The sequence below is a fragment of the Natrix helvetica genome (genome assembly GCF_964273705.1).
Source record: "Natrix helvetica genome assembly, chromosome: 10".
Taxonomy (NCBI): Eukaryota; Metazoa; Chordata; class Lepidosauria; order Squamata; family Natricidae; genus Natrix; species Natrix helvetica.
Window position 1 is genome coordinate 21,805,256 of NC_138561.1, and position 14,660 is coordinate 21,819,915.

Genomic DNA, 14,660 nt, shown 5'->3' on the forward strand with positions numbered 1-14,660 from the left:
TCCTGGGAATCCGTGCCTCGTGCCCTCCAAGCCTCTTGCTTCTGTAGTATTGCCATAGATACAGCTCGCTCTGGTTCAGCTGCTCCTGAATCATTCTGGCGAGGGCTGCCTGGATCGCCCACTCGGCTGCCGTGGCAGAGAGACGATCCGTTCGCTGCTCAGCCTCTCCTATCCGGGGGAGGGGACGGGGAGTCCTCGTCTTACAACAGCTCGTTTAGTGACCGTTTGAAGTTGCAACCGCATTGAAAAAAGTCAGTTGTGACCGTTTTCCACCTGACCCTTGCAACAGCATCCCCAGGGTCATGTGATCAAAATTCAGACGTTTGGCAACTGACTCATATTTATGATGGTCGCAGCGTCATGGGGTCACGGGATTCCCCTTTTGCGACCTTCTGACAAGCAAAGTCAATGGGGAAGCCTGATTCCCTTAACAACCGTGTTACTAACTTAACAACTGCAATGGTTCGCTTAACAGCTGGGGAAAGCAAGGTTGTAAAATGGGGCAAAACCCACTTAACAACTATCTCACTTAGCAACAGAAACTTTGGGCTCAATTATGTGGTCATAAGCTGAGGACTACCTGTATACTGGGGGAAGAATCTTAACAGTTCAAAGCAATCTTGGGTTGGAACTTGGCACTCCACCCAGTGTTCAACAATGGCTTGTTGCTTAATCTTGGTTTCCCTATGGAAGCCAGTCTGTGAAGCCACAGGAGGACTTGGTTCAATTGAGCAATAGGAATTTGTGGACCAGTCTGGAGGCATGGCCACCTGGGGGTGGATGGGGGCAAATGATGCCACATATTTTGGTGATTGTACAACAAGGTCGTGATCTGCAAAAGGTGCCATGCTATTTGCCTTGAAGCTCCATCAGTGTGTACAGGAGAGGGACGATGAAGGGCCTGCTCAGCTGTCCTTCACTTCCTTCCATAAATGGCCACTCAAGAAAATCAATTCCTGGCTTAGAACTGAAGGGAGTTTCTGGTAGTTAGGACAAGTATTTCTCTCCTTTATGTACAGCTGAGTTTCTCAATCTGAGCAACTTTTAACATGTGTGGACTTCGACTCCCAGAATCCCCGGCCAGAATAGGTATCATCCAAGCAGCCTTCCACACAGGTCCAGGTTTCCACTTTTCATAACGTCCTAACCTTAACCTTGAGACTATTTCTCAAAACAGATCTTCCAGACCAAGTATACTCATGCAGGAAATAAAATTAAAAATTGATGATCTTGTCTAAAGGGAAGATGGTAGACAGACTGACTAAGGAAGAAAGAAAGAGGGAAAATTAAAGCTTAATCCATATTCAGAGGCCAACTTCACAATGGAGAACACTGGGTGGTTCAGTTCAAATATCAAATCCATCTCCCATCAGGCCAGAAACTTTCTAGCTAATCATGAGCAGGATACTCAAAAGCCTTATCTGGTTAATGAATTCGACCATGGCTGTGGCAAAATAAATAAATAAATATGTGACTCTTCTACAAAAATAGAATCTGTGATTACTGAATTCAGAAGGGCATCCAAACAGGCCTTAAAATCATATTCTGTGTTCTGAAACTTGGATGGTACGTAGTGAGACTACGCAACTGTCCCTTGTGGAAACGGATGCAAACAAGCCTCTTCGTTCTCTCTGGAGGGTACAAAGCAGTAAGCTATACATGTTTCAGCAAACAAAGAAAATGTGGAAGAATATTGACCCTAAGTACAGAATAGTGCAAGAGACTACATTAAGCAGGGTTTTTTCCTAATCCAGCTTCCAAGCCCATTAAGGAAGGTTGCAGAAAGGCCTTCCCGGATAGCTAACTCTCCTTCCCTCCCTCCCTCCCTCCCTCCCTCCCTCCCTCCCTCCCTTCCTTCCTTCAGTGCATCTGTCCCTCCATTAGCAGTGCTTCAGAGTGAATGTCAGTCCTTGAGTAGTAATTAAATGGCGCCACACAAACATTCACACTGACACACAATATTAGCTAAGCGTGGGAAGAACAAATAGGAACAATAAGATTTGCGGGACTAAAAACAAGTTTAAAAATAATTAAGGGAAAATACACACACACACCTCGGCTTCAGGACAGCTCAGCATACTCAGTAGGGACTGAATCCTCACTCTGAAGACTCCTGGCTGGGAGGATAAAGCAGCCTCGCCTGGCCAACTCTGCTATTTTGTGCCTCAGAAGAGATATTGGTATTGGGTATGGAACAGCTGTTGGTGTTATGGCAGAGGGCAAGCCATATCTTGCCATATCTGCTTGCCATATCTTGCCATATCTGCTTGCTATGCAAAGAGAGAGAGAGAGAGAGAGACAGACAGACAGACAGGCTGCATGCATGTGCCTATTTTAACCATTTCTACTTTTCAATGGCTAGCAAGCTCATAGCAAGTTCTCACCCTGTCCTTTCTCAGCCAAGGTGTTCTGTGTTTGTGATGCTTCTCAACTGCCCCTTTTCCCACAAACAAGGCTGACTTCCCCATCCACTATTGGAGGCCGATGGAGCAGACCCCCAGCCCTGCCCCTCAAAAACCCAGATTGGCATGTGGTGGTTTCCCTTTGCATGCTCAACAACATTTCAAGCCAAAGTGTCCTGCCATTTTCTTCCTGGCATTCTTTCCCCCCTGGGTTCACCCTGGCCCAGATCCTGGCTTGCTCAGCTCCCCGGTGCCGATGATTTCTTCTTCATGTTTACGAGGGAATCTAAAGTTCTTGCTCAGCTCCCAGAGATATATTCTCCCTAGTTCTTCAGATACTATGCTTTATTCCTTTACTATCACTGTGTCATCCTTCTTCACCTCAGGTTCTCTCTTTAATCCTCTCCCACTTATTCCAAGCAGAGAGGAGCCGTGCCAACAACTCTGCCTTCGGCGTGAATCTCCTTGGCGCCTGCTGCCCACCAGCCTCTGGAGGGAGAGAATTCAGTGCCTTGGCCTCTTTCAAAGGAGTAGGTGCCAAGGATATCCCCACCCCTTTCCTATCCATGCCAGGCCAGGTGGCGAGTCACCTGGAATGTAAGTGAAGCAGCTAAAAGGAAGAGTAGGAAGAGAAGATAAACAAGGCATTTGGTGGCAAAGATGGATAATTCTGTCCTCTTCATACATGGCGACCCAAGAAGGGGACACCAGGATGGTGTGTTGGACTATCGAGTCACAGGAGAATAACCTGGATCTCAGGCCAACCCCACCCACCATCAAGCCACATTTTGGCTGAGGGTATTGTGTGATCATGGACAACAACTGGGGATGCAATTCTGTTTATGACCTCAGCTCTTGCTTAGCCTTCAATGCCTCAGCAACGCCTTCTTGATGCATTAGTTGCCCATCTGTTGCTCCTCTTCCTTGCTCCATTTGAATTATCCACCCATGGCTCTCATTTATTTATTACATTTATAGGCCACCCATCAAAACAGAAACAAATGATCCACTTTCTCTGGTTCAGGGATGGCGTGTTGGTGCTCCCCTTGTTGGTCAGCATGGAGGCCCAATGTTTTCCCCATTTCCCGGAGAATTGCTAGGCGCTTGAGTCAACCATCTCAAGAAATGCTACATATTCCACCCCACCCACTTCAATCCCCCTGAGAGTCAAGTGCTTCTGACAAATGGATTTTGCCCAATACAGAAATGCTTGTTTTGGGGGCTTAACATGCTTGTAAACCCAACCATTGAGGACCCCTTCTGAAACGAGTGTACTGTAAGAACTCAGCTGCCTGTGGCTTATTCATCCAATTCTTGGTGAGGCAGCCATGATGAGGGAACCAATTTCTAAGACTTCCTTAAGATGCACCTAAGAAGGGCCTTTCAAAAGGTTAATTGATAGTTTCCTGTGGAGTCCTTGGTGCTTCTTGATCCTTGTCTTCTATTGATAGTTTCCTGCTTAAAGATTCAGCTTGGTTTGTCCTTTCCCTGACCAGCATTTGGGGATTATCCCTAAATTACCCTTTAATTAATCAGCTTTTATCTCTTCATCATCCACTTGGAGGGAAGAGGGACACTGTGTCATTAACATTTTTCAACTGGAGGCTCATAGATTTTCTTTCTGTTATAGTGAAATTATTTATTTACACACACACACACACACACACACTACCCAGAAACAAAATTCTGCTTTGTAATTGTTTTTACTATGGAACGTGAGCTACAAGTCTCAGGGTCTTATGCTCCAGAAAAGTAGATGCCCAAGCAAGGTTGCAGGTTTTGGGATCCTTGAAATGCAACAGATGTTGTTATTTTGTCCCTTGTTATTTGCTAGGGAATAGGAAGAGATAATTTAGGATTTCCTGCTTTTGAGAAGCTTGATTGGATGAAGATGAACAGATGCACCAAGGAGCCATTGCCAGCAACCTGCCATGTCCCGACCCTGATAAATAAATGTAACTGCAAGTCACAGTAGAAATGTACCTGCCCACACCTGACTGCCTGTTCGTTGCTGGAATGAAGGCTTTGCAAGTTCACAAAATACTCACGTCCCAGATTTTAAAAACGGCGCCATAATAAGGAGTAGCACAGAAAATGCTGGAATGCAGCGATTAAGGGGGAGAAAGTCTGAGCATTCCCTGTCATAAGTAAGTGAACAAATCATGGCATCTCCCAAGACGTGTGAAAAATAGAGGAATTGCACTTTTATTTTCTGAAAGCAGCTTGACCTGGTCTGTGCCTAAAATCAAGCCTGGGTTCGTTTTTATTCTCTTAGTCTCTCCCTTACAAAAGCTGTCTGCTTTTATCTGTTATTTGACGGTTGAGTCTGGACGTCTTTCTGTCGTGCCTAGAGGACCTTTACATTTATTCACAACACTAGACCTATTTGCGGGTGGAATAACAGCTGGTGGCTAGTTGAAATGTGAAAAACGTAAACTTAATTTGAAGCTGCATTGTTTCCTTCCGGGGATGGCCTTACAGCAGGGGTGTCCAAACTTGGGAACTTTAAGACTTGTGAACTTTTGCAATAAAAAAAAAAGTTCCCAAGTTTGGACACCCCTGCCTTACAGCTTCTTGAACTCTGGTGTAGCACCATTTTCCTTTTGACCCAGGAACGCAGCTGAACCTGGCCAAGATTTCCATTCCACTCCCCTTCTGTTTGTCCAATAGGTTTCTGTTGAGAATGGGTCATGGTCCTTTCGATGGTTGTCGGGAAGGGAAAGGAGGGAAGGAAGGAAGGAAAGGGGAAGGGATGGAAAGGAGGGAAGGAAAAGGAAAGGAAAGGAAAGGAAAAGGAGGGAGGGAAAGAGGGAAGAAAAAGGGAAGGAAAGGGAAAGGAGGGAAGGAAAGAAGGCAAAGGGAAGGAAAGGGAAAGGATGGGGGAGGGAAGGGAGGAAGGAAGGGCAAGTGAGATGAGCTCTTGGGAGTTGGTGACTCTTAGCTTAGGTTAGGGAGAGAATGCTGCAGCAAGGATAACTGTGTTGATGGATTGGGGTATTGAGCAGCAGAGGCCAGTGAACAGAGAGATTGAACGAAGAGACCAGTCTCCTTCCAGAACTCTGCAGAGGTTCCTTTGGATTCATCCTTCCTGGGCTGCTGGATGACTGCTTTTGCAGCCCTAAGGTCAAGCCCTCACATGACCCCTCAGCCCAGGGGGAGGTCATGGGGAAAACCAGCCTCCTAGGCTGGAGTCACGGGTGATGAGACTAATCACATGGGGGAAAAGAAGCCATGGCTTGATCCAGAATTTGCTGGGAGGCTGTCAGAAATATCTGTGTAAGCTGGGCTGAGGGGCTCCTTGGAGACGAAGAGGATGTAAACAGGATGAAGAACTTCTAAGATATTGTTGGTAAGCAGATGCTAGGAGGCACAGACTACTGACCCCTGCTGGACCAGCCAGGAAGTGCTCTGCAGTGGGTTTTCAGCAACAGAGCCCTGGCACAACCCCCTCTCGCCCACCCACAGCCACCTGTCAAAAGCTTCATCCCACGTTCTGGTGGCAAATTATTTTGGCTTCGCTTGCTGAGCTGAATTGCCCTCCCCCACGCCCAACCTGCAAAAGGAATCGCAAGCCCTTTCAGAAATGGAAGTTTGGACAAAATTCTTTTCCGCAACTGGAGAAAAGGCAGCTGAGGGGTCCTTGGTGCTCTCCGAACTTGGTTGTTTTCCTGGCATTTCATTACCCAAACTAGGGAACATCATCCGTGCTAGTTTTAAGAAGAAGCTGCTTTTGAAATAGAAATTTTCTGACAGTGAGAACAATCTACCCATGGAACCAAAGTTGCCTTCAGAAGTGGTGGGAGCTTCATCAAAGGGAGATTGGACTGCCATTTGTCAGAGAGGGTGTAGGGTCTCCTGCATGGGCAGAGGGGGGGGGGTTGGACTAGATGACCTACAAGGTCCCTTCTAACTCTCTAAGTTAAAATGTACCATGAACTCAAATGTAATGGAATGTCGTGAAGGTTGTGGGTGAGTGTATGCGTGACCCCACAGCCCTACACCACCAGGCAGGACAGTGTGGCTGAGAAGGCTTGGTTGTGACTCTGTTTCCTTTCCTTTCCCCCCCTCTCGCTCGCAGGGACATACCAAGGCCAGTGGGCCGGAGGCATGCGTCAGGGCTACGGTGTTCGGCAGAGTGTCCCATACGGCATGGCTGCGGTTATCCGGTCGCCATTAAGAACATCGATCAACTCTTTGCGCAGCGAACACACCAATGGCACGGCTCTGCACCCCGATGCGTCCCCTGCCGTGGCCGGGAGCCCTGCTGTCTCAAGGGGGGGATTTGTCCTGATGGTCCACAGCGACGCGGAAATCCTGAAGAGCAAGAAGAAGGGCATATTCCGGCGTTCCCTGCTGAGCGGCCTCAAGTTGCGCAAATCCGAGTCCAAGAGCTCGCTAGCCAGCCAGCGGAGCAAGCAGAGTTCCTTCCGCAGCGAGGCGGGCATGAGCACCGTGAGCTCCACCGCCAGCGATATCAATTCCACCATCAGCCTGGGCGAAGCCGAGACCGAGATCTCCGTCATCGAGGATGACATCGATGCCACCACCACGGAGATTTACGTGGGCGAGTGGAAGAATGACAAGAGGTCCGGCTTTGGCATCAGCCAGCGCTCCGACGGCCTCAAGTACGAAGGGGAGTGGGCCACCAACAAGCGCCACGGCTACGGCTGCATGACCTTCCCCGACGGCACGAAGGAAGAGGGGAAGTACAAGCAGAACATTCTCGTCAGCGGCAAACGGAAGAACCTTATCCCCTTGAGGGCCAGCAAGATCCGCGAGAAGGTGGACCGGGCCGTGGAGGCAGCCGAGCGGGCAGCCACCATCGCCAAGCAGAAAGCGGAGATTGCAGCTTCCAGGTAGGTCCTTGGCAATGGCCTTGGGGGTTGACAAGCAAGGAGGAAGAGGAGGTGGAAGAGACATGCATTCTTGTGGTTAGTGTTTCTGAAGGCGTGAGTTTGGGATCCATTCTTCAGATCCTCCATAGGATCTGAGTTTGAACACCTGTGAATAATTCTGATGGAGAACTGGTGGAATTCTGCTTCCAGTAATTTGGAGAAGGCTGTAGGTAGATTTTTTGCTGAGTTGGTCATTGTGTGCAACTTGCAAGCTTCCTAGTCCTCTATGACAGTCTATTGCAAACAACTCAGTTATGGAATTCAGCAGCCATGTCATCATAGCATCTCTTCTCCTCAGCTAGGAGACGGAAAGTCAACAAGGGAACAGCAGCAGTTCCTTGGGTGGCATCCTCTAAATCAGAGCTCAGACTCCATCACCATCCAGGAATAATTTGCTGGGAGGGCTTCTTTTTCCCTTGATACAATCACTGTCTGTGTTAAAACTGCCCGCTGGGCGCATCCTTTGCTTGAATCCACTCCTCTCTACTAAAAACCAAGGTTTTATCCTTGGTGCTTTTCAATGGCGCAACGGACCAAATCCCACAGAGAAAGGAGTGTGCAGGCCAGGCTATCTCTTAGGCAATTCTTCCTCTTGCTCAGCATAATGATGGGGAACAGATTGCTTAGCATAAGCTTGGGTTTTTGTAAGAATGCAGGAGGATTTGGATTGAGATCACCCAGGCTCCATCACTGCCTGGAGAAATTGGGGCTCCTCCTCTCAGGCTCTGAAAGCCCCATGAGCAGATCAAAGAAATGGGGCTCCATCCCCTAAGTCTTTTTTAAAAACGTTGTAGGTGTCAGGGTCCCAAATAGCCTCCAATATAAGGGAGATTCGGGTTAATGTCAGGGTCCCAAATAGTATCCAAAATAAAATCAGAGTCCGAGGCAAAGGATTCCTCAAAGTTCCAATTTATTAAGAGAGCCATGTTGGCACATCTGGGGAAACCCAAATCTGAAAGCTTCCCAGTTTTCCCTCCCAAGATCCTTCCCCAACACATGGTCCAATCTGCCACTGCCACGACGACAGATTCCTCCTATCCAGTTCCAGCCAGTTGCAGAGATAAAAAATGACCTTGGCTTTCTAAGAAGAATGTTGTTATGGCTACATATCACCCAACTCCATATAATCCCCCCTCCCATTTTCCCACAGTAGAAAGTGTGGCAGGCCTGAAGTCCAAAAAGAAAGACGGCTTGCACGCATGACAGTAGGATGCTTTGGAGTGCAGATTCTACAGCGGATTTAGCCCCACTAATTTAACTTCTTGTCTCAAGTCAGTGGGGAAATTGTGCCATTGACAACATTTCAGCCATGCAGTCAGGGATATTCATGGAAGGAGGCAGAATGGCCATGCCTGGCTTACAGATGAGACGACTGAATATTCCCAGTTTGGGGAGAAGGCTTTCTGTTAGCACTTAACAGGTGGTGGCGTTAATAGCCATATTATCATGCATGACAGTTGTCAAAGCCTTAGGATGTGTGAATAAGTAATGTAAGAGAAGCAGTGGGATGTCTCTATATGTTATTTATTGATTCACCTTTCTGTGTCACTCTGTGCACCAAACAGATTCTGCATAATCCAGGGGTCTCCAACTTTGGCAACTTTAAGCCTGGGGGACTTTAACTCCCAGAATTCCCCAGCCAGCAAAGCTGGCTGGGGTATTCTGGGAGTTGAAGTCCTCCAGGCTTAAAGTTGCCAAGGTTGGAAACCCCTGGTGTAATCTTACCTGGCCATCACAGAGCTTGGATTAAGGGGTAGCATATTTGAAGTTCTTCTCATTCTAGGCCGCTGGGCTGAACGATTGAGAGAGAAGGAGACCCCTTTACAGGTAACAGTGGTAGAGAAGAGTACTCTCAACCAGAGGATAAATATAGACACCCTTTCTTCCTAGAGCAAGACTTAAGACTAAAGTCCGTGCTCTGCTTTGGGCAGAATCTCTATGAGGTTGCACCCAAGGAAGAAGCTCAAGGCTCCATTGAGATGATTAGAGAGAGTCAAAGTTTCAGGAAAAAAACAGTAGGACAGGTGTTCCCACCTCGATCTATTTTAGAGGGGAGAGGGAGTGTCCATGAATGCAGGCAACGCTTGAAGGGATGAGCACGTAAGAAGTGTTGTTTGTCAACCCCGAGAGACCACGGTAAATCTCCCAGCATTGCAAATGAGTTGTGTTTCAGGAACACACAGCTCCCCTTGCATTTGCCACCCTTCTCTCTGGCAGCTTCCTCACAAGGACCTCTCTGATATTATCCTGGCCCAGTGTGGACATTCAGACGACCCCCAAGAGAATTGAATTGGGACACAAATACAATGGAGAACTACTCTACGAACAGCACATAGATAAGAGGGCATCTCTGGTTGTGTTACATCTGAAAGGTCTCCGAAGAGATCTGTCCATCTTTGCTGTCTTTAAGACTTGTGGACTTCAAACCCCCCCCCCCCACATTCTTCAGCCAGCCATGGGGAATCCTGGGAGTTGAAGTCCACAAGTCTTAATGATGCAACCAATGCCTGTGGCGTCCTAAAGAGGGTGAGACAAAGGCCTGCAATGGTGGGTGAAGAAGAGGCTCAGAGCAGCTTTGGTTTTTCAGCAGAGCCCAGGAAATGTTGTTTCCGAAGCTGCCACAGTCGGGAAGGTTGGAGATGGGACACCTGCGGCAGGCAGCAGATGTTCCCGGGTTACACTCCCCTGGGGGGCAGCAGGGGGGCTCTTTTCTCAATGCGTACAAGCACAGCAGAGGAGGGGGCTGGAAAAGGCTCCATTCCCCCCAACCCAGTGAAATAAATTGCTCTGCTTGCCGAGAGGCTCCTGTGCAGAGCTCCTCCTCCTCCTTCTCCTCCTTCACTGCTACAGAATACCAAAATAGTTCTGCAGGGTTTGCCCATCCTCAGCGCCTGGTCGGGAAGAAAAACCTGACGGCTGGGCAGCCTTTGCCGATTGGATTCGCTCTCCCGGTCCCTAGAATGAGGCCTGGGGTGCTGTGTACGGGGGTCCACCCTGCCAGGGGGTCCCCCAAAGTGAAGAGGTTGGAAGCGGGGTGAAGGAGGGAGCGTTTGGCGCAGAACGTTCTGTCCCTGCGCTCTCTGGGTGTTTTTCAACAACAAGGCCAGATGGAAGCTGGCAGAAGTGGAGCGGCGGGGTAGCGAGACAGGAAGGAGGCAGGCAGAGGCTCCGCTGATTCATCTTTGGCGAGGCGCTCCTTTTTCGGCGAAGGAGGTCAAGGCGGGGAAAGGGAAAGGGCCAGCCGTGTGCAAGAGGGAGAAATGGGATTCTTTCCCCCCCCCCACACACACACATCTGGGACAAACCTTCTGCTCCTGTTCCTCTTCCTCCTCCAGCAATCCTCCTTTTCTCATTGCTTCTTTTCCTTCTCTTCTCTTCCTCCTCCTCTTCCAGCAATCCTTCTCTTGTTGCTTCTCCTCCTCCTCCTCCTCCTCCTCCTCCTCCTCCTCCTCCTCCTCCTCCTCCTCCTCCTCCAGCAATCCTTCTCCTATTGTTCCTCCTTCTCCCCCCCCCCCTCTGCCAGGCATCTTTCCTGCTGTCTCAGCCCCCATCCACTCCACGCCCAGCTCGGCACAGACAAGGCTGCTCAGACGGTCTCTCTTATGGCAGGCCCTCAGCTACTAATCCTGCCAGTTTGGTTACCATGTGGCCCCTGGGTGGAGGAGAAAGCGGCTTCCTCCGAGGAGAAGGAGAGGCAGCCCCGGTCAAGGATCAGGCTCAGATATTTTTGTTGGTTTAAATCAGGAGGGCCCTCCATTTGTTTTGGGAGTGTGAGCCTCCAGAGTCAGCTAGCAACTCTAGGAATTTCCCCCAACCTGAGATTCTGCAGATGTTTTAACTGTAAACACCTGGAATCCTTTGCAACGCAGGTTGCTCCTTAGGGAATTTTCAGAAAGTTGCAGTCAAACCTCTATAAAAGAGGTAGACATCCATTGACATCATCATCATCATCATCATCATCATCATCATCATCATCATCATCTAATTCTGAAATTCTATGCATATACATACAAATGGTAAAATAAATATGCTAATAATATGAAAATAGGGACTATTAATGAGCTTCACACAGGCGCAAAGGAAGCTCATTAATAGTCCCTATTTTCATATTATTAGCATATTTATTTTACCATTTGTGTGTATATGCTCAGGGTATGCGTCGAAGTCATCCAAATGCTTGATTTATGGTTCCATATTTCATATAAATCCAGAAAGATGAACTAAATCATGGTGGACGTAATGCACCCTGCGATTAACAAACTTCTTAATAACACCGTGATATATTTCCGAAAGAGATTAATTTGGAGGGGGGGAAACCCCGGAAAGATGGAAGAGCTAATCCAGACTGGATATAGTGCTTAAGGTGGATGGCTCACATTAAACCAGGTAAAGATCTGTGTCTGGTGCAGATGCATTTGGATTCCAGAGCTGTTTTTGGGCTGCCTAAATCATTTCCCCTTCCTCCTTTTCTTTCCTCCTTCCTCTTTGTCCTCCTCCTCCTCCTCCTCCTCCTCCTGTTGCTTTTACTGTCCAAAAACCAGAGAGAGAAAACTAGTTTTCCTGCCATTTGAAAGAGAAGAAGAGCTCTATTCGCCCCCTCAAGTTCCTTGTTTTCAGGCAACTTGGTAGAAGCATGTGCATTTCTGTGTTTCTCTACCCTTCCTTCCTTCCTTCCTTCCTTCCTTCCTTCCTTCCTTCTCTCCCTCCCTCTGGAATGATTATAAATGAGGCACCTTCCAAATAGGTTTTGGAAACAGCTTCAGGAAACTCTGGGGTGCCTGCATCCACCTCAGGTGCTCCTTTGAGGAAAGGTTGCTTTGGGGCAAAATTTGGGAGTGGAGACTTTTCAGATGTGGCTGAAAGACAATTCCAGGACCTCCATTTGGCAGGCAGAAAGTTGCTTTCCAGCAAGACCTGTTGGGCCATTGACTCTTTGGACCTGATTTTAGTGTCTAAAGCCAGAAAGAGTTTGTTCTAATCACTGGCTGCCTTAATGAGGGACGCCACCCCCAGAAACAGCCTCTGTACAAGCATTGCTCCTTCCTGAGGAGGTTGGCCTTCAAAAAAGCAGGCGGTGTCTAATTCTACTTTAGGTTACCCTGACCGTGCTCTGCAGCGGGAGGAAAAGATAGCTGGCCCCGGATTCTCAGGTAATCCAGATAATTAAAGGCTTTGCCCTCAGCCCCGGCTTAGCTAGATAATGAACGCCAATCCCTTTGATTACCCTTGTAATGTTGTGGCTTGTCAAGGTGTCATCATGCGATGCTTGGCAGCCCACTGGGTTCGACAAGGCAGAGCATATGATGCCCGAGCTCTTTCGTGGGTTCCAACCTACTCAAAGAGTTCCCATTCAGTTGTTTGAGTTTAAAGGTTTTTTTCACCCTTTGGAGGGATGGGCAAAACAGCCTGTTCGTGAGCTGTTGTGTGTGTCGATCTAGATTCTAGGGGGAACAAAAACTTGGGTTTAGAAGTTTCAAAATTATAGCGTATATGGACAATTATAGGCATATAATTATTTACTTTTGTAAGGGGTGCGAGAATATATCAAAAGCGTTCTAGGGTTGCAGGGTAAAGGTTGGGAGCCCCAAATGATGTTTTTCAGCCTCAACAACTTTAAGATAGGTAGACTTCAAGTCCCAGAATTGCCCAGCCAGCTGGGACTTGATGTCTACCCATCTTAAAGCTGGTGCAGTTGACAAACACTAGCTTAGATGGTCCAGCCCAGTTTGCTTCTACTGCTATTTTGTTATTTGGGGGGAGGGGGGAAACGGGGTACAAAATGGATTTAAGTAAAGATTTAGAAACATATTTTCACTCTTATGTTCTCTCAAACCTTTAAAGAAAAGGGTGTTTTGATCTGTTTTGCCAAGCTGTATTTGAACATTTGGAAAGCATCAAAGCCAGGAGATGACTAAATTCTAATCAAATGATTTCAGAATCTGCCCATGTCAGATTCACCCAACACTCCAAAACTCAGCCCTCCAGATGCAACAAACAGTAATACAGGATTGCTCACGGTATGGAAAACATTGGCTGAACTACCTTCTTGTGTGGCTTCACAGGCCCAGGGTCCTTGCCGGTTAGAACATAGAAGGCAACGTAGGCTATGAGTGATTCAGGCTAATAAATCACGACCCGATTCGCGCTTCATGCTAGGCTGTGACCATTCACTAGTTACTGAGGAGCAGCTGTCCATTTGGGGAAAAAAAGATAATGGAGACTAGACTCCTAAAATGTTATAAGAGGCTGCTGGTCATTATCTATAAATCCCTTCATGGCACAGGGCTGGATATCTGTGGGACCATCTGTCCCCAAGTGTCTCTGTTCCCCCAACAATATCTGACAGGGTTGGTGTGCTCCATGTCTCAAAAATTCCTTCTACCACCAAGAGAAGAAACTGAAACAAGAGGACAGAAACATGTCTACAAAGTCAAGTAGAGGTTCAGACCATCATCTTCATCGGGGGGGGAGATCTTTGGCGTAAAGAACGGCCATGATGGGGCTCTTCAAGAGAGGTAGCAATGATTTTGAAGACGTGTTTCTGTCCTCCTAGCTTCTTCTCCAACACCAACCCTGTCAGATATTGTTTGGGTGAGGAGAGACCCTTGGAGACAAATGGCCCCACAGATATCCAGGCCTGTGCCATGATGGGCTTCCTAGAGAATGACCACCCACACGCCTTGCAAGACGACGACTTGTTTAGCTATAGTTTATTAATGAAGCTGCAGTTGGCTGGGCGTAGTTGACTTGCTAAGCTATAAGTCATTGTTATAAGTCACGTAACACAGAGAACCAAAGAGAAGTGAGGCTGGGCTTGTTGGTGGTCTTGGGTTAGGGAGCTAAAGATCTGGTAGTGAAAAAAGTTTCCAACGTATTTGGAGTCTTTGAAGTATTTTGGACGATACAACCCAAGTAGGATGGGTTTTGCATAAAGGTTGGCACAGGGTGGGATGGTAGATGGAATTCCTGTATTTTTCTAAGGATTCACATGTCAGTTGTTCTCAGTCCCAAGCATTTGTCACTGCCAATCTGTTTTCTGCAATAGCTCTATAAAACATGTTGCTCCAGTCCACGCCGGAATGTAACAATGGGAAAGAAAGCAGCCGATCCAGCGAAAGATCTTCCCAGCTTGATCTGATTCATGAGCCTCTCCTTGTTAGCATCTGATATTGTGTAAAAGGCGAGTGGGGATGAAAAAGATAGTCCTTGCAGATGCACCCTCAGTGGCTTGATTTCCTGTCCCTCCAGACATTTCCTGTGTATAATTTTTCCTGCCTGCCTTGTCTTAATCAGTCATTTCTTTGATGCCCTTGATAGTGTTTCATTAGAAGTGACAGATGGTGGGAAATGCAAGTCCCTCTCC

General features: G+C 47.7%; 1 protein-coding gene across 5 annotated transcripts in view; it reads left to right on the plus strand.

Moving 5' to 3' along the window:
* Nucleotides 1-14,660, plus strand: part of JPH3 (junctophilin 3) — a 35,343-nt gene that overhangs the window by 7,355 nt on the left and 13,328 nt on the right. For 4 of the 5 annotated variants that reach the window (XM_081963528.1, XM_081963530.1, XM_081963532.1 and 1 more), the window contains exon 2: nt 6,481-7,258. In XM_081963528.1, coding sequence (XP_081819654.1) covers nt 6,481-7,258 — 778 coding nt within the window. Of the gene's footprint in view, nt 1-5,636; nt 5,752-6,480; nt 7,259-14,660 lie in introns of those variants that run through there. The other variant, XM_081963531.1, reaches the window with a different exon arrangement.